The sequence below is a fragment of the Phascolarctos cinereus genome, unplaced genomic scaffold (genome assembly GCF_003287225.1).
Source record: "Phascolarctos cinereus isolate Bilbo 61053 unplaced genomic scaffold, phaCin_HiC Scaffold_8;HRSCAF=390, whole genome shotgun sequence".
NCBI classification, from domain to species: domain Eukaryota; kingdom Metazoa; phylum Chordata; class Mammalia; order Diprotodontia; family Phascolarctidae; genus Phascolarctos; species Phascolarctos cinereus.
Genome location: NW_027556291.1, coordinates 15,260,310 through 15,284,782, shown reverse-complemented (window position 1 = coordinate 15,284,782; position 24,473 = coordinate 15,260,310). Strand labels below are relative to the sequence as shown.

Below are 24,473 nucleotides of genomic sequence, written 5' to 3'. Positions count from 1 at the left end.
GATTCTTGCAATCTGACCAATAGCTCACAGATGCCCAGATTCCTTAAGAATCTGGCTAATATGGTGGATCTTTAATAAACCTTGTCTCTGGCTGAAAGAAGGCTTGGGTCAAATTTTTTGGCAAGACTGGCGTGTTGTGATTTTGGGGTCTTAGCACCCTAAACCTCTAGACCTCATTAGCTACATTGATCAAATTACCCAAATAATTGCTAAAAAATGAAAATTTGTGAGTCTACCCTGTTCCTCAGAATGTACAAGATAGAATATACGCATACGTAATAAAACATATCCAATAACATTGCTAAAAAAAAAAAGAAATCATGTATAAATACTGAGCAGCATAAACAAGGTCTTGAAGATGCACACATAACAAATTATAAACTTTTTACAATGTAGCTTCTTCCCTTAATATCTTCTTTAAGCTCTTTCTTTTCAATTCATACTAAATAGCCCACTGATTTAGTAATTTCATGCCTATTTAGCACCAAGCAATATTAACACATCTCCAAAACAACGATCTTCCCAGTGCCGAAGTGACTCCTTAATAATAACATAGGTGATTTTACAAATAGATTTTAGAATCTGAAGGATAAATTTTAATGTGATTCCATGACCTAAAAGATTTAGTGTGTCTACCAAAGTGTCTACCTCTTTATTAACAGAGAAGCACGTAGATAATGAAAGAACCAAGGATGATACAAAAAGAAACTTATACCAACTTTACCATTTAAGATCTTCTAGATTTTACCTCTTATATAAATTTCCCCTATCATTAAGTCCCTATTTCCCATTTCAGGGAGAAAGATTTAAAATTAAATAGGCTGGTTATATTCTTTCCTTTTTCTGAAGGTATATTACTTTGGAAGTCAACTCATCCTATAGGTTTCATAGGTTGTGCTATTTCATCTTTCCACAACTGTTGGGTTATGAATTTATGTTAGTTTATAAAAGTGGGAAGCTGGTAGAATTGGGAGCACAAAATGAATTCCTTACAATGTAAGATTTTATTATTCAGATAGTTTTTCTGTTGTTCTATTGGAAAGGTAATATGTGCTCTCACTGTGGAGGCACATTGATTTGTGGAAACCATAAAAGTACTACTGATTAAATGCTATCTTAGGGCTTTCATTGGTATCCTTATAGTCTGAATATGCATCTGCAATGAAAATATAGTTACAAAAGTGAATCACTGAGAGACAGTGAATCTGATCCTTAACTTACCTGCTCACGGAACTAGAAAACAGGAAAGCAGATTTTTTTTTTTGTTCTAGATACTGTCACTAAGTAGCTGCATTGACTAAGACATGTCTTTTCTCCTCTCTGGTCTCTGTTACTCCCTTTGTAAAAAGAGGAGTTTGGACTTGATGGTCTCTTTTCTAGGTCTATAGTTGTTTCATTTCATTCTTATCATAGATTCATAGATTTAGAGCTAAAAGAGACTTTAGAGGTCAAGCCCAGGTACCTCATCTTGCACATGAAGAAACTGAGGCACAGAGGGATTAAGTGACTTGCCAAGTATCACACAGCTAGCAAGTGCCTAAGGTAGGCTTTGAACCCAAGTCTTCTTGACTTCAAGGCCAGTGCCTTATCCACTACACCATGCTGCCTCAAAGTACTTGGCCAAATCTTGATTAGTTAATGAATAATTCACTTGTTAAAGACATTTTAGCCTCATGTTAAGAATAACCTAAATGAACTGGAAGGGTTAATGTAATTTTGAAAGCTCCCCACCCCCCCCAGAGAGTAGCTTTGTTTCTTTGTGAGATCTGGACCATTAATATTTATGCCATCAAAGTACTAAGGCACATTCATGTGCCACAGTCTAGTCAAAATATCCAGTTGATTCTAATTGTTCAGTTTTCATGCATGTGTTTTTTAATCATTTAGATGTATATTTTGAACCTGTAGTCAAAGAATAATTAAATATTGCCCGTTACTTGAAAAGGCATCCATTCATTTTATCTCTAATTTATAAATATCTACTTAAATAAAACAGTTACTTGCATAAAGGCAGAATGAAAAGCCTTTTTACATATAAATACACGTCTTTTCTTGTAGTGTCAATGTGGAGATTAGAGTCCAAAAATCATTAGTCATTTGGGCACTGTGCAATTCTGCAGTAAGAAACTTGTTATATCTTTCAAAAAGGGTAATATGAGGAATGTAATATTGGCTTGTGGTATCTATGATTCCAGGAACTATCTTTAACCAACTCATCTGGCTTTCAATTATAGCTGAAGAAATGTTTTGCCTGAATTGATAATTAAAATATGAAATACTGGGCCAGCTACATGGCGCAGTGGATAGAGCACTGGCCCTGAATTCAGGAGGACCTGAGTTCAAATCCAGCCTCAGACACATAACACTTACTAGCTGTGTGACCCCGGGCAAGTCACTTAACCCCATCGCCTAGCCAAAAAAAAAATTAAAAAAAATAGTAAAATATGAAGTACTGTCAAAGTTTCAACACCTGTAGTGAATTATCAGGGTCTGCCGTCTAAAAAAAAAGTTGGAGTTCAGCACCCACGGGTCTGACTTTGGGTGGCATGAGCTGCTATCAAGTGATAATCAGCATGAAATTGTACTAAACCACATACAGAATCTGTGACCTTTCTGTTAAAGGACCAATATTGAAATGCTTTTCTATTTACTTAGCATAAGTAGTTATTCTAAGCAAGAAGAAGAATAGCTTTTTCTTTGTCAGATTTTAATCTTTGTAATCCTTTCATTAAAAAAAAATCTAACATGTCAGGGAAAATGGGAGATGGAAGGGTTGACCCCTTAAACAAGGGAATTTGGTAAAAAAAAAAAATGGGATGTGCAATCAAGATTAGCAAATATGTCCAGAGAGGCAAAGAGAAACTTCTATAGGAGTCTTTTGATGTCGATGTCAGAAAAGGGATTTCAGGAAAACATGACAGGGGCAATGAAGAATGAGGCTTATCATCTTGGAAGCCAGTTTTGGAAAAGTAGGAAGAAGCAAAAGGAGCTGATGGAAAGGAGAGCCTGATGCCTATATTATGGGAGACCTTGAGGTCACATCACTGCAGTGTCCACCAAGGGGACCACTTCATTGCCTGCTGCTTGACTAGATGGGGTTTACTTAGTTATTTTCGGGCATGGGCAAAGGAAAATCTCAAAGAAAGTTTAATTCTTACCTCAACTTTATGATGTGCCAGCTTATTTGTGCTTTGGAAGTCAGAGACTGTTAAAGCCCTCTAGAGATCCCAGGGTCATTGTGTGACTGGGTTAAGAGTACAGAAATAACAGTGGAGTCCTGAGAATGTCTTGTATGCATAAGCATTTCAGGTACTTTGGTATTTATTGACTTGTTCTAAAATGAGGGTTGTTATCATAACTCTTCAGTGAGGTAGGTATGTAGATAGGACAGATAGAAGAGCCATCATTTATTTTAGTACTCCAATATTGAAAGAGATGAGATTTATGATATTATTGACATGGGTTTTCCAACAGTACAGATTGCAACCCACTCATGACTTCATAACCTGCATGATTCCTAGTTATGTCCTCTGTTAAATCTTCCATAGGGGCTCACTTAACATGTTAAAGAGGTTTCTCTTGGTTTCTTGGCATTAAGTCAGTACTAAATGCAGGCCATGTCTTTTTTTCAGTGCCATATAGTGTTTCTGACAGTTGTACTTTTTGGTGGAAGGAAAAAAAATAGATATGATACATATCTCTTGAATGCAAATGATTCGGTTCTGTCACTATGGCAACACCAGTAAATATTACAATTGGATCTTAAGATCTAGAACCATAGCTGCTTTTTGTTCCCTTAAAGTATACAAAATTATAACTTTATACCTTTTTACATTTCAGGAAAGGGAAATAATGGTTTCTCAGTAGCTATTAAATGCGGTTGGACACAGTACAGCATTCCTTAGAGATATTAGTTCCAGCATAAACATATCCAAAATGTACAAAGACTTTAAAATGTCATTTTAGCAATTCAGGAAAGAAGAAAGGTAGAAATTACACATCTGAAACTTCATAAAAAAACCAGCCAGTGTACAGAAACAGTTTTCGCTGAACAGAAGGTTCTCTTTTTCATTGACAATGGCTGGATTCTGCCAGAATACTTGAGGAATTAAATAGCCAGTGAGCTTGTCTTCCTTCAAGACCTTTTAAGTAATAATACATTTTTAAACCAAGCAGGAATGATGCTTGGAAATACCACTGCTAAAGTGTGGATATGTTAGTGGTATTCAGTGGGTGCTGAGTAGGAAGAAGCAACATCATGCATTTTGGGCTGTGCTCCATAGCTCCTTCTATGCCTCTGTTGACAATTTTGCATAATTTATGAATTCACATTCATTTCACCCTCATTTAGTTTCAGCTCAAGGTACACTTTAGTTGCCCCTACTCAGCCCCCTCTGTCCCTGTTCTCCCAGTCAGACCGCAAACCCCTCTTTAACATACAAAACTCCACACATGTTTTATATCTTCTCTGTAATATAGTTAAAAATGTTGATTGTCGACAGTCTCCAAATGTGTTCACAGAGGGGAAAAAACACATTAAGAAGTTACATACCATTGATTTAGAATTGGTAATAATGTAGAAAAGATTCCTCATTGAGTAAATAAAAAAAAGAAAATGAATTATAATAAAAGCTAGCATTTATATAGCACCTACTATGTACCAGGCATTGTACAAGTATTTGATCCTCACAACAACCTTGAGAGGTTAGTACTACTATCATCCCCATTTTACAGTTGAGGAAACTAAGGCAAACAGAGGTTGAGTGACTTGCCCAAGGTCATAGGGCTAGTAAGTACATGAGTCTGGATTTGAATTCAGGTCTTCCTGACTCCAGGCCCAGCACTCTATCCACTGTTCCCACCAAGCTGACTTCTGCAATTATTTCTTTCTAACAAAATGTTTAGGGTCTTAACAGAAAGGAGTGATTAAGTTTAAACTATTTTTTTAAAAAATCAAAGGTTTGAAGATGCCTTTGAATTCTGGATGTATCAGTCAGTTTTTCTATGATAAATACTTTTATGATTATGATCTTACTATGTGATATAGAGAAGTCAAAATTTAAAATATTTTTATTTCATTAACTTAGTTTACCCATTGTACAATGTGGCATAGTAGACAGAGTGTGAGTCTTGGAATCAGGAATGAATGGGTTTAGTTCCTGTCTCAAAAATGTGTTGGCTATGAGACCCTGGGCAAATCATTTAATTTCTCTGAGCCTCATCTGGAAAACAGGGTTAATAATAGCACCTACATATAGGGTGACTGTGAGGCTCAAATAAATTAATACATGTAAAACACTTTGCTAGTCATAAAGTTCTACATGAATATGGAATACTACTTTAAACATTTGTTTAATATATACCACTATCAAAAGCAAGCAAACTGCATTTATTTAATTTTTGTGATTCATTTCTTTAAACAAAGACTGGAAGTTAGATGTTGAACATTCTGATTGAATATTCTGAATTAGTGACATTCACCTATAACTTGAGTCTTATCTGAAAGTTAGAATTCTCTTTCAAATGCAAAAGAAAATTTGAGTAGGTGATTTGGTAAAAACTTAAATAATAAATAAACATGTCAAATCCCAATAGGGAAAAACCATTTTGGCAGTCCAGTTTGGCTGGAAAGGAGGATACATGAAGGAGAATACTTTGAAATAACTCCGAAAATGGAAATAGTAATAGCTGATATGTTTCTTGCATAATAGATGTATTTAGAGGTTACCTAGTTGAACTCTCTCATTTTTCAAATGAGATAAATGAGGCTGAGAGGCTTGGCCCAAGTGGAATGGCTGGTAGTGGCAGAGCCAGGTTCATGATTTGTGATCTCTATCCTGCCTTTCCTACTTGCACAGTGGTGCTCTGTTAAACATGGAAGCATGCTCCAGAGCAACAGCACTTTGCTTAAAAAATGGCAGGCCTGGCCTAGGACTGATTTCCCAGTAGCTCTAACACTGTAGCTTCTTTTGAGCTCTTTCCCATTAGCTAATGCCACAGGAATTAGTCAAGGTTAGAAGAACCCCATATTTATGGGTTTTTCCAGATCCTGTGCCGAGTTATATGGAAAGTTAAGCTTGGCTAATCTTTCAAGTTGAACCTCTCCATTCCTCCACCACCTGCCAATGCATGTATTCAACCCATGTGTAGCATAGTGGGAAATTATTCCAGGAACGCAATCCAGATTCAACAAGCAGAACATTTATCAGTTTTTAAAGCTAACCTTTCTAAACTCGCTTAGGCAAACACATGGAATTCTGTAAATCAAGCTGTCTCCTAATGAATCAGAACATTAAAAATATATAATCAGAACTTTCTCTGCATAGCAATCCAAAGCTATAGACTAAAAGAAAAAAAGAAAGAAAGAAATACATTCCCCTAAGTCTCCCAGTTTTCCTGTCACATCTACAAAGTATCAGAACTACCAGGGGAAAAGTATTTTCAACCAGTCATTTTTCCAATACTTTGTGCCACAATTCTCTAGTATTTGCACTGAATGGAACCGTTCTTTCTTCTCCCCTTTGCCCTGTCAATTCCATATGGGTTAAACTGGTTTTCGTATGTAGATATCACCTAAAATGTTCTCTATTCAACACTACAATCATGAGTAAGCATGTACTATGTACAGAATACTATGTAAGACACTAAGGACACAAAGTCAAAACCAGGAAAAGGAAAAAAAAAAAAGAGAGAACGGAAATAAATCCCCTGCCCTCAATACCTTAGATATTATTCCTTCATGTCAATGTGAGGTTGAGATTACATATCCCAAAGGTATGAAGCATTTAAATATCCTAACAAGCTAAACATATATATTAAACTATTTATGAAATCTCTCCTCCTTTTCCTCACTGCAACTTAGGGTGATTATATCAACCTAAAGCGTTTATTATGCTGTCACTATAAGCCAAGCACTGGGCCAGGTACTAAGATTACAAAGACAAATATGAAACTGGTAGTGTCCCCAAGAATTTATATTCTCTTAAAGAAAAAGACAATATGTATGAATCTCTGTGTGTGTGAAAGAGAGAGTGTATGTAGACAAACATATGCATGTCCATATGCATGCACTAGCCTCTGGTGAGATAGGAAAGACTTAATGTAGAAAATGGCCCTTGAGCTGAGTCTGGAAGGAAATTAGGGATCGGAGAAGTGGAAGGAAGAAGGGAAGCGGCACACTCTTGGCACTGGAGACAGTCAGCACAAAGGCAAGGAGACCAGAGAAGTAGTGTTGTCTAGGAACAGTATGAAAGCCAATATGGTGAATGTTGAGTATTTGAAAGGGAGGAATATATAATAAGGTGTGGAAAGGTAGTGTAAGACCAGATTGTAAAGGGTTTGGAAAGTCAAACTGAGGAGTTTGGATTCTAGAGCTCATAGGGAACCACTGGAATTCACTGAGGAAGAGAGTAACATAATCAGGCCTCTGCTTTGGCAGCTCAAGAGAGTATGGGTGTTGGGGCAGCTAGATAGTGCAGTGGATAGAGCACCAACCCTGGACTCAGAAAGACCGGAGTTCAAATCCAACCTCAGACACAAAAACACTCACTAGCTGTGTGACCCTGAACGAGTCACTTAACCCCATTGCCTAGCCAAAAGAAAAACAAAATCAAGAAAGCATGGATTGGAATGGGGAGAACCTGGAGGCAAGGAGGGCAATTAGGGGGATATTACATTAGTCCAGAGGAGAGACCATGGACACCTAAACTTGGGTCGTGACTCTGTGGGTAGAAAGGCATGGTAACTAGAACTGTTGCGGAGGTCTAAGCAGCAAGATCCCAGCCACCTAGTTTTATAGATGTAGAAATAGAAGTATGAGAAGGAAAGGTAAATTATCTTAGCTACTCATTTGAGGAATTTAGATGTGCTTTGCCCTCGTTGATTAAAATACTTACTTTTCTATTCTAGTCGTGTTTTCATAAAACCAACTCTGTGGCAAAATTTGGCTTAGATTCTGGCAAATCACAGTTAGTGTTTCAAGAGATACTGTTTTTCAAGGTTTAAAAATGCTAGAATGTAATGCTACATTGTTTTCAATTGGCCAAACTCAGGTCTTCCTGAACCCAAGGCTAGCTTTCTAGCTGCTATTCAGTGTTGCCTTCTAGAGGGTATCAATATTTTGTCTTTGAGGACAGGGACTATATTTAACTCATCTTTGTATCTCCCTAAACCATTGTGCTCATAAGGGCTACTCAATAAATATTTTCGATTGAATGAACGACTACCGAAGTCAGTTCATGGCTCAGGCACGAATTTAGAATATCTTTAGTGAAAGTGTAAGAGAAGCTTTTTTTACCTTGTAAATATGCAGTCCATCCTTTTATTCCATGCTGTGTTAACTGGCAATGCCAATGTAGCAGGCACATGGTGATATAATGTTGGTAAGTAGCACAGTTCATGCATAATGTAGGATTTGAAAACCAGCATATGTGCTGAATTGCATTAGTATTCAATGGGATGATGCTGCTAATAGACTGCTACTTTGATATCATGAATATGTAATATTTTTGCAAAAATATGACATAACCATCCTTCAGGAGACACATTTTGCATTTTTATTTAGGTTCCTGAAGATAAATGCATTGTGCATTTAACATACATTCAAAAAGAATGGTGGAAATTATAGATGGAAAAAACCCCTTTAATCACCTGTTCCCACGACTGGAAGAACAATCACTTAAAACATCTATTTTCCATTTGCAGAGCTTGATGCATTTGCCTGGTTTGCTTGAGAGAACCAAACGCAAAGTACACAAATCACTCCAATAAGAAGAGCCACATGGTACAGAAAGAAAGTCTGACATCAGCCGCTTCTTTATTCTGGTTCTAGTTTCTTCTTCTATGAAATTCAAGAGTCAAATTACTTGAACTCTAAGGCCCCTTATGTCCTCACCATGGGATGTCCTCATAGAAAATACATGGAATCATCATTGTAGGAAAACCTATATTCTGATACATTCCGTCAATGTATGCTTTGAAAACAGATTATTCTGATTTTAATGTAGTTTGGTATTAATATCAACAAAAGTTGCTCAATTGAAAACCACTTTCTCATGAGAATATTAATTCTCTTACAGATTTTGTATTACTAGCTAATTTTAAAATATATTCTTCAATTAACTAGTAAGACCCAGTGACTCATTCTGATCTATCCTGCTAGCAGAGTTAAACATCTAACATTAATGTGGCCATGCTGCTTTCTCCACATTGAATTCAAGAGAACTAGAAAAGAAAATTAAACTATTTTTTATCTAAATTCCAAGGTCCTCCAAAATTTGCCTAAGTAAAACAGATTATATAAAGATAACAGAATTATTAGAAGAATTTATGAGGTCTTGAGATGGTATATTATTGAATTTGCTTTCAACTACTCAGAAGAAAGATACACTATACATCCATAGCATCAATGCTGTAACTAGGGTGGGAACAACTGAGGCTTTATCTCCAAGATCCTGTATGTTAGAAGCCTCACAAATTTATACCCAATAAGCTTCCTGCCCTGCTTCTCTCTGGGCGGTGTCACTCCCATAAATGGCCTCAGGTTCCCAGGGTCTCCTTGAACAAGCATAGATGTCACAGGACATAGGCTGGTGTCCATAATCTTTCCAAACAGGTCCATGCCACTGTCTCCCTTCTTCTCCCTCATACAATAGCTGATTTCAGGGCATGTTGAGGGCTGCATGCCCCAGGTGCCACTTCGTGCTTCTTTTTCTGGGTGCCAAAATGAAAACAAAAAATGCGCCTTTATGATAGCATTACTATTGGTATCCATAGTATTAGTTGTGCATCCTTCTATGGCATAACCAAAATGCAGGATATAGTAGTACCAATGGCAACTCTACACTTCCTACAGTTTTTGTATATTTTGGGAACAGGGATGTTTAGTGATCCAAAAGTGGGGTAAATCAACTTTAAATAATATTTCACACATGCTTTAGATGCCAGCTAGAACAGAAATTGAAGAGGGAGTGTTGTGTCTCAATTGCCCAATATTCCATAAAAGTTGGACCAATGTGAACATTAAACAAATGCCATATTCTGGAAAACAATCATGGAAGCAGTAATCTACAAATTTCAACCTTGATTTGAGGAGTTTAAAGAATAAAAGATAGAATATTCCTTTTTATATCCAAATATTTGCCAAGTTGGAGAGTTTTCCTTCAGTAATTTTGACAAACCACCCATTGTCACTATCATTTACGCCTCTGTGAATTGGCAATTCTATCTTTTGTTAAAGGACCATGAGATTAGTAGATCAGTTAATATTCTGGACATAAAGTTAGATTTCAGCAAAGGACATGGCATAGTCTCTCATGCTATTCTTATGAACAAAATGGAAATATGAGGGCTCTACAACTAGTAGATTTGGAAAATGATTGAATGAATAATCATAAAATTGATGCCAGGCACTTTGGACTCTTTTGGACTTCCTGAAGGTCTACAAATATGACATTAATACCCCATGTTTTGTGAGATCTTGACATTTTTGCATTTGATACTGGCCAGGGTTTTCAAACACCTGGTAGTATAGAGAAAACGTAAAATGATAACCCTTTTAAAAACAATTTTGACACATCAAAGCAGGAACAGAGAACTATCCAAGACAATTCCTGTCTCTCTTAGTTATCTTGTACTATTTTATTTCAAATAGAGAAAAGAAAAAAAATTCCAAAACCTTCATGTGGAAAGTGCTATTATATTTTCATTTATATCATTCACCAGTGTGATTAATTTTTAATGGTGCTATTGACATTGACCATGACATTTTTGTTGAGTTGGTTTTTTTTTTAAAGGAAAAAGCAGCCTTTCTTTCCATGTCTTTTCAAAAGTGTTATTGCTGTTTGAGGGACTTTTTTGGTATGTCAGTGCAGTACTAGACATCCAGCTAAAAAGGGAAAAATCCTTCAAATTCAGGTATTTCCTGAGGTGTGCATCTTTGCTAACGGACACAAACTTGAGAACAAATATTTCTTCTTTCATTGTCTCCCTTAACACAGCTATCTTGTCTCTATTCATTTCCTTGTCAATACTGGTTGCTGATTGAAGGAGGCTTGCGTCTTTGATAGTCTGTGCCCAGACGGAGGTCTACGAAAAAGAAACAGTAGGCCTTGATCTTAAAAGGAGCGATAGCATGGTTCCTCCCTCATGCTAGGCAGAAATATTGATATTCAATCAATAGGACAGTCTTTACACTATCATCAAAGGGGACTGAAGAAAACGCCCAAATTCATAATCTTCAGAGAGAGGACCTACAGTTTAAATGCCCATTGGGCCTACGATTTGTCCAGACTCATGCACAGACCCTCTCATACATGTAAGCATCATTCTAAAGCTTACCAAGGGTTTCATGCTCCAGTAGGTGAGAACATTATATAACTGTTCCTTTCAGTACTTCAGTAACCAGATGCCCTTGGACTTAAGCCAGTGGGGGGACCTGATTTATACCGAGTTCAGATCCATTGTGGACAATGTAGCACGGAGCACCGATAGAAATGTGTTTATTTCCAAAGACTCTACAAACACATTGACATTTCTCTTCCCTCAGTGTAATAAAATAAAGCGTAGCACTAATGAAATCAAAAGGACATCACCTATATCTTCAAACTTCCAGTCTAATGTGCTGTGACTTAGAAAACCTAACCTACTGGAAAATAAATAAATAGACTGACAGGTAAATTAATGAGTAAGTTACTTGGCAAGGAAATAAACAAATGAAAATAAAAGCCAAGCTGATTAGATTGTTTGAAACTAATGAAATCATCTCCATCATCTGGAACTGAAGTATCTTTTTCATGTTCATTAGAAAATCCCTTTGCAATCTGTTATTTAAATATAGCTGTATTTATTGAGAGTTAGGTCAAGTTTAAGGGCTAATATTTCTCTCAGATAATTACATTAAGTCCACCTTCCCAGAATATCTTATTGTCCCTGAGTTAAATGAGCATTCCAACATGTCTACCTTTCTCACAATTCTCAGTTTCCTGCTTCAAGCAATTCATATGTCTGCATAAACACAAATACAGTATAAATGAAAGGTATTATACTCATGACTAAATATATTTTCTAATATCAAGTTCATCATTTTGTGTGATGCTAGAAATCATGACCTAAGTTCCATTTTCTTAGAAAAAGAAAATTTTCTCTTTTTTAGCTTTAATCCTCACAAATATTCAGTTGTGGATATTTTATGGCTTTCTATAAAATAGGAAGGATATTTCTCAGTTTCCTAAAAACTCAGACATACTGGTGCATGCGGAATAAACACGAAAAGTCCAAGACCTTGCTATCTTCTCTAATTTCACCTTGAATTTTATGATGGCATTGGAATACCTATTCTTTTCCTAGGCCAGTGGGGTTTAATGGAAGAAGATGATGATGATGACGACAATTCATGCACTGTTCGTTTAGCCCAAACCCTGTCCTATTCCCTGGCCATAGCTGATTAACCGGGGCCAGATTGAACTTTGAAACTCTTTCCATTCATCCCTTAGCATTACAAATAGGCTCTCAGAAGTAATTGGGAAACCCGCTAAGTATAGAAGTATATCATCCCATAGCTAGACGGGATCTTAGGCATTAGTAATTAGTTCAAATGAAACTTATTTAATACATGAGGAAAATGCAACCCAGAAAGAAATCAGAGGCTCATAGGATTTGGTGCTGCAGAATAGGCCTAAGAGATCATCTAGGCTAACCCCATCATTTTACCAATGAAGAAACTAAGGCTCAGAGATCTTGGACAACTTGCCCAAGGCCATGCATCTAGTGCTTTACAGAACCCAGAGTAGAACTCAGGTATTCTGAACTCCCATTCCACTTTTCATCACTGCAAGTGTGTGTATTTTTTCATTTTAGTATGGCATGGCTGTATTACAAACTTTATGCATGGTTTGGAGCCTCTTCAAAATGAAAATTACACTTAGCAACAAGTGATAACAAATCAGCAAAGTTTTTTTTAATACTAGAAAATAATTTTAATTAATAGCATCATTAATCTACATAAATTGCTTTTTGTTTTTTCATACTTTAAGGTTGAGTTTATGTTCACAAAGCAATGGCTATGTGGAAACAGGGAGGAATTTTAAGGTTGAATAGGACTGTGACTTATCATGCTATGATACCAGTAGAGCCCTGTCTCTGCTAAGTAATGATTTTGAGTTCGGAAACTAGGTTCCCCTAGTTCAGGGGGTGGTGAACCTGCAACCTCGAGGCCACATGTGGCCCTCTAGATCCTCAAGTGCATCCCTTTGACTGATTCCAAACTTCACAGAACAAATCCCCTTCATAAAAGGGTTTGTTCTGTACAACTTGGACGCAGTCAAAAGGCCACACCCAAGGACCTAGAAGGCCACACATGGCCTCTAGGCTGCAGGTTCCCCACCCCTGGCCTGGTTAGTTGGTTTGGTCCTAGAAGCCTGTTTAGTCTAGCTACAGCAATTTCTCCTGGATCCTCAGATATTTGAAGAGGACTTAATCCAGCTTCCTCTAGGGCAGAGTCAGTCACATTTTCAAGAACTCTGAAAATGCCAGGATTGTAAGTCCCTAGACTCTTCCTGTTGGGAAGGAAGAATCTTGGGTGATTTAGTACCTTCACTGTTCATGAAATTCATTTGGGATTGTCGTCTTCAAATTGCTTGATCCATAAAACAGGAGATTCACTGAGTTTCTGCATCTGTTAACAAGATCTCATTTTTTTTTTAAAGGACATGTCCATAGTTAGGATGGGTTCCTTATACTGTAAATGTTACAAAATAATCTTGTTATCCATGAGTGGGTACTTTTTTTTATTATTTTCTGTACATAAGCCATGCTATCACCTAATAAAGCCATGTTAAGATTCCATTCCAGTGACAACTTCTTGGTTTTTTTTTTATTCTTGCCCTTTAACCACTGTGGGGAGGGGGGGTCAAGAGAAGGAAGACATAGATATTGATTTGACTATGTAAGTATGACAACTACTGACTTTGTGGGAAACCTAGTATGTAATAGCACATCTTAAATAACTATATTGAATACATGAAAGTATGAATATCTCAAAATCTCAGTTTCCTTATCTGTAAGATGAGAGGGTTGACAAGTTATTGTCTAAACGTAGGCAATCTTCTGATACTCAAAATTTCAGGACCATCTTAACTTTATGGATGACAGTTGTTGGCCCCAGAGGGGATAGAAATCTCAAAATAAATTTTGGCTTATATTTATAGAATGCCACAACATAGCTCCGAAAATGTCTTTTGACAAAATTGTTTCTACATGGTTCTCTTGATTCAGTCCCTAACTAATTATGCCACATTTCATGTTTAGCTTTTGTTCCAGATGCTAAGGTTTGGGTTTTGGGAAGTAGAGAAAATGCAAGTAGGCTTGTATTGCTGACACCAATTTGCAAGCAAAAAAGGGGGATTAATCATGGGGTATAAGGTCTTCTAGATGTGCAGGGTCCTCTCTGTGCCAGCATGCTGATAAACATAGGTTTGCACAGCCCTTCAATTCTGATAAATGCTTCCTAATTACTCTGTGGACAGGAAACATTAGTAAATCGTGCAGTTTCTGGTCTGTCTCATCTCTAAAACCGTGACATAAATTCAGCTGGTTGGAGTCTATGGGGAAAGTTGAGCCATTATGACTGACCCAACAGGAAGTCACCAGTCCCCACAGTCCACGTGGGGCTAGGGAGGCAGACATACTCTATAACCGCTGGGCTAAAATGAATGTATTTCCATCCCTCCACAAACCCTCAGTATCCTAGTGATGGTATTTGGAAACACTAGGATAACTTGAACCACAGTTCCAAAGGTAGAGTTGCCTGTATTCCTTGGGGTCCTTCAGGATACGACCCTAATGCCATCTTCCTGCTGTGTGTATTTTGGGGTATATTTTTGCGTCTACTCATATGTGTCTGTGTTGGCTCCCCCTTTTCACTTTTGTCTTGGTATCTTAAGCTTTTAGCCCAGTGCCTCATCTGTAATAGTATTTAACACATGTTGATTCAGCAATCATGCCAACTACCTGACTTCTTTAATGGGACGGAGACATATCCGTCCAACAGGGATCCTTCTGCTTAACGATAATATCTTGCCATCAGATTGCTTCACAGCAGGACATGATCAATTTCCATCCCCTCTTCTTAACAGAGATTTTATTGCCAAAATCTCCAGAGAGTGGGGTGGGATGGTAGTACAGATGAGACTTTCCTGGACCTAGAAATACAGATTATGCCCTTACTTCTCCCCCACCATGAAACCTGTGAAGGTCTGGTAAAGGTTAGGGAGAATAGAAGTTGCCTACATAGAGTGAGCATCGTCACCTCTGTGTCAATACTTAGAAGGTACCAGAATCATCTCTGTACTATCTGTCTTCAGAAGAGCTGGTTAAGAGAGATAGCTGGTCAAGAAAATGCTGGATGAACCAGCTTTTCTCCTGGCATTATGTTTGTTATCACTTCTTGATGGAAATGCTTAGGTGCATGAGTGCAAGAGATGCCCAAAGTCTTGGAATTCTTTTTTTTTTTTTAATCAGATCCAGCTCTCTCTTTCTTGGCTTTAACAGACACTCCATGCTTCCTATAAGAGGTACTTTACCTTCCCCTTGACAATTTGACATCAATTTTCAGGAAGGCAAAGTATGATGTTATTAAGTATTGAATGCATATAAAGAAGCAAAAATCATACAACTATATTCCATTGCTCAAGAATTTTAAGGAACATACTTAATTTTCTTGGCAAAAGCTAGTTAGGCCTAATGGTTCAAGCCAGCAATCCTTGTTATTGGGGAGACTGAGGCTGGTGGATCTCTTGAGTTCAGGAATTCTGAGCTGTGTAGAGGGGCTAAAGCCAATAAGTGTATGCATGAAGTTCAGCACCAGTATGGTGAGTACCCAGGAGGAAAAGGCCAGTAGGCTGTCTAAGGAGGAATGGATAGGCCCACATCAGAAATGGAGCCAGTCAAAGCTTCCACACTGATCAGCCCTGGGATCATGCCTGTAAGTGTTCATTGCACTTCCAGACTGAGTGAGATAGGGAGCCTCAGCCTCTTAATTAAAAAAAAAAAACACAAGGTAAAACGATATTTCCTGCTGTTGCCCCCTTCTCCTTTGTAGTGAGGTTGGTGCCCAATTTTTTTTTCCCATGGTGGAGCCAAAGTATGCAATATTAAAAAGCAAAATCTAAATCCAGCTTATGCTCAGCTCAATATACATGCCTCTTCAGGACAGCTAATATGATGTGTGGTTACTTTGACTTTCTGGTGGAATGTCCAGTGTGACATGTGCTTGCTATTTTCCCATTTAAACCATCTGACCATTGAGCTATGTGAAACATTTTACAAAGGAAATTACCCAAACTGGTCTCCAAGGACAGACTGAGAAATGGAAGAAGCACACTTGCATGTCCTCTGCAAATAGAGATGGTAGTTGAACCAGTAAGGCCAGAAGAAATCACCCCAGGATTTTAGAATCCTGAAGTATCCCCCCCCCGTGTTCTCATAGGGGCCCAGAACCCTACGAGAAGAGAAAGATGAGAACAGGACAACGAGAGGGGTGTGGGCTTGGGCTGAATACCTCTTCTCTGTAACCACGTCAGAACAGATTGGAAAAGTCACAGCATAATTGGAAAGGATTTTTTGACCTTTCTGGCCCCAAAGGTCAGCTCTAACTATCCCTTGTACATTTTTCCTCTCCTCATCTCTCACATCTTTGAGGAGCAGTCTTTGGATTGGTGTTCTAATCTGGAAGCTTCAAGTCTGTACCCACAGTTTGTCAGTATTAAGCAGCAAGAAACAGAACCTGGGACCTCATGAAGTAGAAAAGCTTCGCAGTCCCCTCACATAGAAGCAGAATTTTGTTCTTGGTTTCATTTTGAAAGGGGAAGGAGAATATCTAGATTGGCTTCTTCCTCCAACAGAAAGAAGAACTAAAGATGAGAAAACCATTGCCTGTGGGCAAGTCCAGATAATCGATGTGTTCCGGCTTCCTGAACTGGGGAAGGAATGGAGATTTCTCTCCCTTTCCCCAATTTCAGAAGATCTTATTTGGTTGATATACATTCTAATTGTTATTTTGGGTGTTGGGTTGTAAGGAGAATTGGGTGAGGACATAACATATTTGTTTTTCCCTATGTTTGGTGGGCAGCTAAGTGACACAGTTGGTAGAGCGCCAAGCCTGGAATCAGGAAGACTCATCTTCCTGAGTTCAAATCCACCCTCAGACATTTCCTAGCTGTGTGACCCTGGGCAAGTCATTTAACCCTATTTGCCTCAGTTTCCTCATCTGTAAAATGAGCCAGAGAAGGAAATGGCAAGCCATTGCAGTATTTTTTGCCAAGAAAACCCCAAATGGGGTCACAAAGAGTCAGACGCAACTGAAAATGACTTAACAACAACAAACAAAAATTTTAGTGGTATGTTTTTATAGAAAATTAACAATTTTCTTGCCATTTCACTAATCAATCCCATTTAGTAGCCAATGCATCACTGAGTAGCCTTGGCAAATTATAATGATGTCTTAGTTGGACAACCTCAAAACAAGACACATTCCCATAACTTTAAACCTTTACCCCCCCAGACTGTTATTTCTACTTGATGCAATGGGCATTAGAATGCAGTTTCATGTAGGTGGTAGAAGACAGCACAGACAGCCATCAAACTGTTCACAGTTGACAGAGTATGTTTAAGTCAGATGCTTAAAGTATGCATGGGAAATGTAACTCTAGCAGACTTGGGAAAAATACAAACTTGTAAAAGCTGAGTACACACATGGCCCTCTCTTGGGAGTTGATTGGGAATCTCCTTCTGTAACACAGTCTTTTTTTAAAGCTTTATACAAACATAATGTTTTATTCTTAAAGCTCCTTCATAGCTAATTCATGAGTTATTTCTCTTCTAGCTAAGAACCCTGGATGTGATCTTTGTCACCTTAAATAGCACTGTCAAACTATGCTTAATGTTCTTTAGAAAAACTCACTTAATATTGCATTTGCAGAAACTTAGGCATTGAAAAAGGAAGTAAAAAGAAAGCACCTTAGAATCCTAGCATAGAATGTTAGAGCTGAAGTGATTCTTGGAGCTCACATAGTCCAGGGTCCTCAGTTTACCTACATGAGGAAGCTGAAGCTTTAAGATAACATGAGGTACTAGTTAGCGGCAGAGCTAGCATGAAAACTGGGCTTCCTTCTGTCCTTATCTTTCACATCATGTTGCCTTCCCTGTTTCTCTGTCTTGACAGACACATGGGCAGTTGAAGTATTTTATTCTTTGTGTTACAATTCCATACACTTGTGAACAGTTTTGCTGTTGTTCAATCATTTCAGTCAAGTCGGACTCTTCGTGATCTCATTTGGGGTTTTCTTGGCAAAACAAAACAAAACAAAACAAAACACTGGAATGGTTTGCCATTTCCTTCTCCGGCTCATCTTACAGATGAGGAAACTGAGGCAAACAGGGTGAAGTGATTTGTCCAGGGTCATACAGCTAGGAATTGTCTCAAGCTGGATTTGAACTCGTGTCTTCCTGACTCCAGGCGTGGTCCCCTATCTACTGCACCACCTTATATCAGTGTATAGGAATAAGCAAATATGGTTGCTTTATTATTCCTCTAGAAGCTTTGTTTGACACGTCTACTAACCACTTAATTGAGTACAAATCGCCTCTGCATTTTTATACAGGCTCATGGTGGTTGTTTGGGTTTGTGTAAGAAGCTCTCAAATGCTCAAGGCCTTTGTGGAGAGGGGAGAAGATCCGGTTTTGCTGAGACATTGAGAGATTGGTGGGAGGCGGAGTATAGGGGAAACACCCAGTGGATTCCCATTTTCTTTTTCTCTGGCTATTTTCCTTCTCACTTGACACAGACACAAATGGGAAGGCCACATTGGAAATTGAAAGCTAGGTAACAGAAGCATAATTCAGCTTTTAGATCTGCTTTTGTCTGTGGTTCTTTTTGAAGGTTCTATTGTGACGTCTAGCTTTTCCTTTAAAAATGTGGTCTCTAGCTGTGTGATAAATACTGATCAGAATAGACTTCCCAATCTTCTTTTTGGTAAACCAGCATTCTCCCTCCCCTCCTCTAAGCTCCATTTTCCTATGAAGCTAATGGTTTACTTCCTTCCCCAACAATCACTGCTCTTCTTTCTGTTCAGGTCCAGGCCCAAATTACTGTCCATCTGCAGTTCCTGTCCCTAATGTAAGGTCTCAACTTTAAATGTGTGAATTGACCATATTATCAGCAGGTCAATAGGCATTTTTCATCCTGTAGTTTTTCTTGTGTGAATTGTTAGGTTGATCTCATTTTTGAATGATCGTGGATCTCGTGGAGGAGGAGCTGTCACGTTCTGGGGCTTGATGTAATCAGTTCAATATCAATTGCAAATAAAAGCACCTTGAGGACCCCCCATCTTTTGGAGAACCCCTTTGCCATTAGAATCTTGCAGAAGACAACTGCCATAACAGTGTTGGTAAACATATACTGACAAGTATTAATCTTAGAGTGAGATGATGTACCCAAAGTTAGACAGGAAGTAAATGGTCAGAAGTGGGATTTGAAAACAGGTCCTCTGATACCTGAACCAATATGCTTTCTATTATACTAGGTGTATAAATAAATCAGACTCATAAAGATTTTTTAAGGTGAAAAAGTAGGCACATGGATTACTAGGTAATGATCTCTCAATGTACTGTTTGGGGGGGGGTGGTAATATCATCACTGACCCTATTTCATTTGTTTCTCCTCCTCCCTGAGATATCTTGAAAAACAATTGCTCTATTATTTAGAAGTAGTTCCCACATTTCCTTGGCATGTCCTTGGTCAGATCTAGCTGCTATCTCTAACCTTGTCTTCACTAGTATCCATTTCTACTTCTTCTGGTGGCATTTTGGGGCCTGAGGTATTAGAGTCCAAATGTGGGAGCTCTTCTGTCATTGATGATGAAAATGGTTACAGAAGCTTTGAGAAATGCATTGCATTTAATATCCATTATCATTTAAGGTTCATTTACATATGTAGTTGGCATCACATGGTTTCACTGAGTCTCATGCTGAGCTTTCTTTAGACGCTTCTCTTTCATTTTTATTGTATCTTGCTGTTTTGTACAGTTGTTTTTTCTCCTTCCCTTCCAGGGTTCTTCTCTGTAGTGTTCTACAGATTTGTTTGTGTTCTGAGCTGTTGTTACCTTTGGCTGCCATCTCTGTCGTTTAACAGAGATTAACCATTTGTTGGCTAATGTGCTTTCTTGTCTCTCTTAGCCCTTTGTGGCAACTGCTTTTGATCAGTTAGATTTTTTTCACACATACCCATCCATTAGGAAATAGAAGGACGCAAGTCTTAAGAGAACAGACCAGTATCAAAGTGTTGTTATCAAAGTTTCAAACATGTTGTTTTCTTGTTTAATAAGAGAAAAATTTTCACAGAAGTAAAAAAGAGGGAAATAGAAAATTGAAATTAGACTCAGGTGTAAGTAACTGAAAAAAGCATAAATGATACCATGTAATTATCTGCTTATGGGTTCTCAAGCCTTACCGAATTTTATACCAATTAGTCTGCTTTTTCCTTTTATTAGTATGTTAAATGGTTTGTTGTTGCTGTTCTGTTTTTAGCATATAACTAAACAGTATGGTTTTTTTTTCCCCATTTTCCCCCTCCAAAAGGCTGTAATCGAGCTCGGGCTAACTGACCCTGCTTTAAAGGATCCAAATGTCATTGCTATCCGGACTCACCCTCTGGTAAGAAAGCAAAAACTTCTGAAAATTTTTGTTTGTTTGTTTGTTTTACTTCCTAGAAACCTTTGGTGAATTTGCATGTGAGATTATAAAGCCGTAGTTCTCATTATATACTTGGAAAGGCCCTCAAATTTCACATGGGCCCATCTTTTGTACCATTTCATTACTTGGAGTATGGCATCATCTATACCGATAGAGACTAAATGAGTGATATGACTCTACTGGGTGCCGTTTCACAAGAAATGATACGATCATTAATAGATTATGACCAAGCTTCATTGTAAAGTCTGGAAGCCCCATTGTGACATCATTCAATCCATAGAACCCATTTACGATATCGTAGCATCAATTAATGACTTTATGTGAGGGTGTGCTTTGTATAATTGTCTTTGGTATGAAGAAATTTGATTATGCTAGCACTTATTAGTATCTCACAAGAAGCAATCCTATTAGTCCCTTAGTCCACTTGATTCTAGAGAGATGGTTCTTTTGGCTGAAAGTAGAAGGCAGGACAGGATGAAGTATGTGCTGGGTCTTTGGCCCACTGAAATGGTCTGAGGAAGGCGAGGTCAAGGAGAAATTGAAGACAAAGTTGGCTTTTGGTATCCTCATATCTGATAAGGAGCCAGTATTTTCACATTGCTCTCTGACAAGAGCTCTACAGTTTGACACCTTGCCTTCCCCGGGCAGTGCTCTTGTGTTCAGAAATGATGCCAACCCCATCAAATCTGCACCATTAGGGCAGCCTCCAGATATGAATCAGACCTGGGGTTTCACTGGTTTAGGGAACTCATGAGGGACACCCGCGCTACCCATGCAAACGCTTTCTTGTCTTAATGAGTGCATTGAACACTGAGGTGGGCCTTACAACTAGGTGTTCTTGGCCTCAAGCCTAGCTCCTTATCCCTTAGGCCACATGACTTCCTTTTAGAAGGGGAATGTCCACAGCCAAATATCACGTAGAATTCCTTTCCCTACTGAGTTTGCCTGATCCTGAAAATGACCATTGGCATCATAGCATGATAGCAGTCAAAGATAAAAGCAATGAAATAGCTATCCTGGACACAATGCAAAGTAATAAAAGTCGTTAGGAAGTGTTACTAATGTTTGTGTGTATTGCAAATACACATTTATTGAGATACATTTGTTCTAAGCCATTGCTGGCAATCTTTTCTATTAACTAACAACAAAACATACTTTCCCATGTGTTTTTTTTTCTTGAAAAGCATTTGATGCCATCTGCTAGACCACATACTCCACTGAGAGAGCCAGCTGTTCAGGAGACTGCTGTGGATATCTGGACTTCTGCTCAGGTATGGGAAAGAATTAGTAAATGAGAAATATTCACTATATTTGCTATAATGACTTCCTGCCAAAGTTACTTGTATTTCAAAAGGATAGCTTATTAGTGGAAGAAATAGATATTTTAATGATGGAATTTAGGTCAATACTTTGGGGGATTCCCAACATCTCTCATCCTATGCAGTAGAGATACCTGCCTACTTTACCCACATGGAAGTCAGGGCCCAGGTCAGTGGACTAAAAAAGCCCGAGAACGACTCTTCAAAGGGATGCTTTGATCTCAGTCCAGATTACTTTGAACTTTATTGCTTGAACCTCACTCCGAGTAGAGCTGCTGTTGATTAATGAAGGTGAGCACCCATCTTAAATAGGTAACAATTTCAAATGACGATTGGTAAAGCAAGACAGTTTGATTACTTTCAAGTATAAACCACAACTCAAACTAGGCTACTCATATTCTTTCCTTCATGTAACCTATAGTTTCATAGTAGCTCTTCGGGAGCCTTTTTTTTTCTGTGCAGCAATTGGGGTTGAGTGACTTGCCCAGAGTCACACAGCTAGTTAAGTGTCAAGTGTCCGAGTCCGGATTTGAACTCAGGTCCTCCTGACTCCAGGGCCGGTGCTCTATCCATTGTGCCACCTAGCTGCCCCAGGGAGCCTTTTAAAAGGTCTCTGTTCTCTGTAACTAGTTAGCTCAGTGAGGTAGACTATCTGGTTAATGAAGCAAAGTTTTGACTCCCATTTAGTCTAGCCAGTTTCACTCTTTCATAGACAGATGGTGTGTTTAAACCTCTAACTAGTTACTTGGAGATGTATGTTATTAGTTACAGGAGGGGTCAAGAAAGAGTGAATGAATGAATTCACATCACTACCGCTACTGGGCAGCTCAGTAGCACACTGAATAGAGTGCCATGCCACAGTTGGGAAGATATGAATTCATATCTAGCTTCACGTGACGCTGGGCAAGTCACTTAACCTCTGTTTGCCTCAGTTTCCTCATCTGTAAAATGGGGGTGAAAATAATAGCGCCTACCTCCCAGGGTTGTTGGGAGGATCAAATGAGATAATAACTGTAAGGCCCTTAGCGCAGTGCCTGGCACAATGTTGGTTATTATTAATACTGTTAAGGAACGGTGGGTCGGTAATATTATTATTTTGATGAATACTCTTGAAGTATGTGAGGGGGCTTTCTCTTCTTAAGTATTTTAAAGTATTCCCTGTAGAACATTTCTGTAATATGATTCATTTAAAAAGAAAGGGCTTGCTAAGCAAAATTAGATTTCAGAAGAGCCTTTTTCCAAAAGATCAAAATGTGGAATTACTGAATTCTCAGTTAATTAAGTTTTACTGGACTCCCCATACTGACTTAGACGTTTTACTTGCAGGTCATTAGGGACCTGTTCTGAGGTGTGCACAAACTAACACTTTCAACTAAATCAATATCTACAAAGGCCTCCCAGAAAATTACAGACAGATTCCTGACATATGAGACTCTCTTGAAGCAATGAGAACAGTTGCTTTCAAGAGGCCTCATGACATCAGCCTATTCCTCCTGAGGTCCAGTAGTTTGACCTACCCAAGTAAAAGCCTGCTCTCTTGGACTGATAAATAGAAGTCGATTAGTGCCAGGGATACCAAAATATCTCCTGGATGGGAAATATTTAATCTTGATGATTTGTGTAAGATATACCACCTGCTCAATTGAGTTCTGACAAATTAGTTTATTTTTCATATTCCTTTACCTGTATTAGATTGGACCTGGAAACATTAGCCTTTTGTCTATCTTGAGTGGTTTCTGCCTGAGATCCCTTTATTTGTTCATTTTTCCCAGTACCTGGAAGCTTTTGTTGTCTATAGACTCTATCCTAATCTAAGTTATCCCCTCGTGTATAACTGTAGAGTTTAGGAGGCACTCTATTGTAATGCTACTTCGCACAGGTACAGGGTGGGGGGGGAAGGGGGGGAAAGACTTTTCAACTAAGTGTATGTCATATACTATGCTACCTCTACGTAATTAAACATATCTTCCCTTTCTCCAAGCTACTTTTGAAGTTAATGCTGGGTTGTTTAGAAAATATATCGTTAACTAAATACCAAAAGATCCATTTTGGGTTTGAAAACAACACAATCAGACTAGGCAAGATGGCTGATGTGATGAAGGCTTCTGAAAATTTTATTAGCTTTCAATTTTCCTATGAACATATTTGAGTCCATTCCTAACCCTTCTATCTTGACACTTAGAGAAAAGTTATGACTCATGTAATAAGGAAGGGTTTGGGGGTTTGTATGAGCAATGATAGAAATGGTACCCCCATAGAGTTCCAAGATATCTGTTTAACTGTATGGAAATAAAGTGGGGAACATGAAAGCATAGGTCAGCTGTTCTTTGAGTGGAGAAAATCAATACAAATGTGTCCATTTCCTAAGAGAAAGATCAGCAATTTTGCTAAGATCCTTAGAAAATGTTT

The 24,473-nt window shown here is 38.3% G+C and overlaps 1 protein-coding gene across 1 annotated transcript in view; it reads left to right on the top strand.

Moving 5' to 3' along the window:
- Window positions 1–24,473, top strand: part of LOC110198644 (protocadherin-11 X-linked-like) — a 552,081-nt gene that overhangs the window by 169,947 nt on the left and 357,661 nt on the right. The window contains exons 3-4 of the mRNA XM_078147797.1: window positions 20,632–20,706; window positions 21,930–22,016. Coding sequence (XP_078003923.1) covers window positions 20,632–20,706; window positions 21,930–22,016 — 162 coding nt within the window. The remainder of the gene's footprint in view (window positions 1–20,631; window positions 20,707–21,929; window positions 22,017–24,473) is intronic.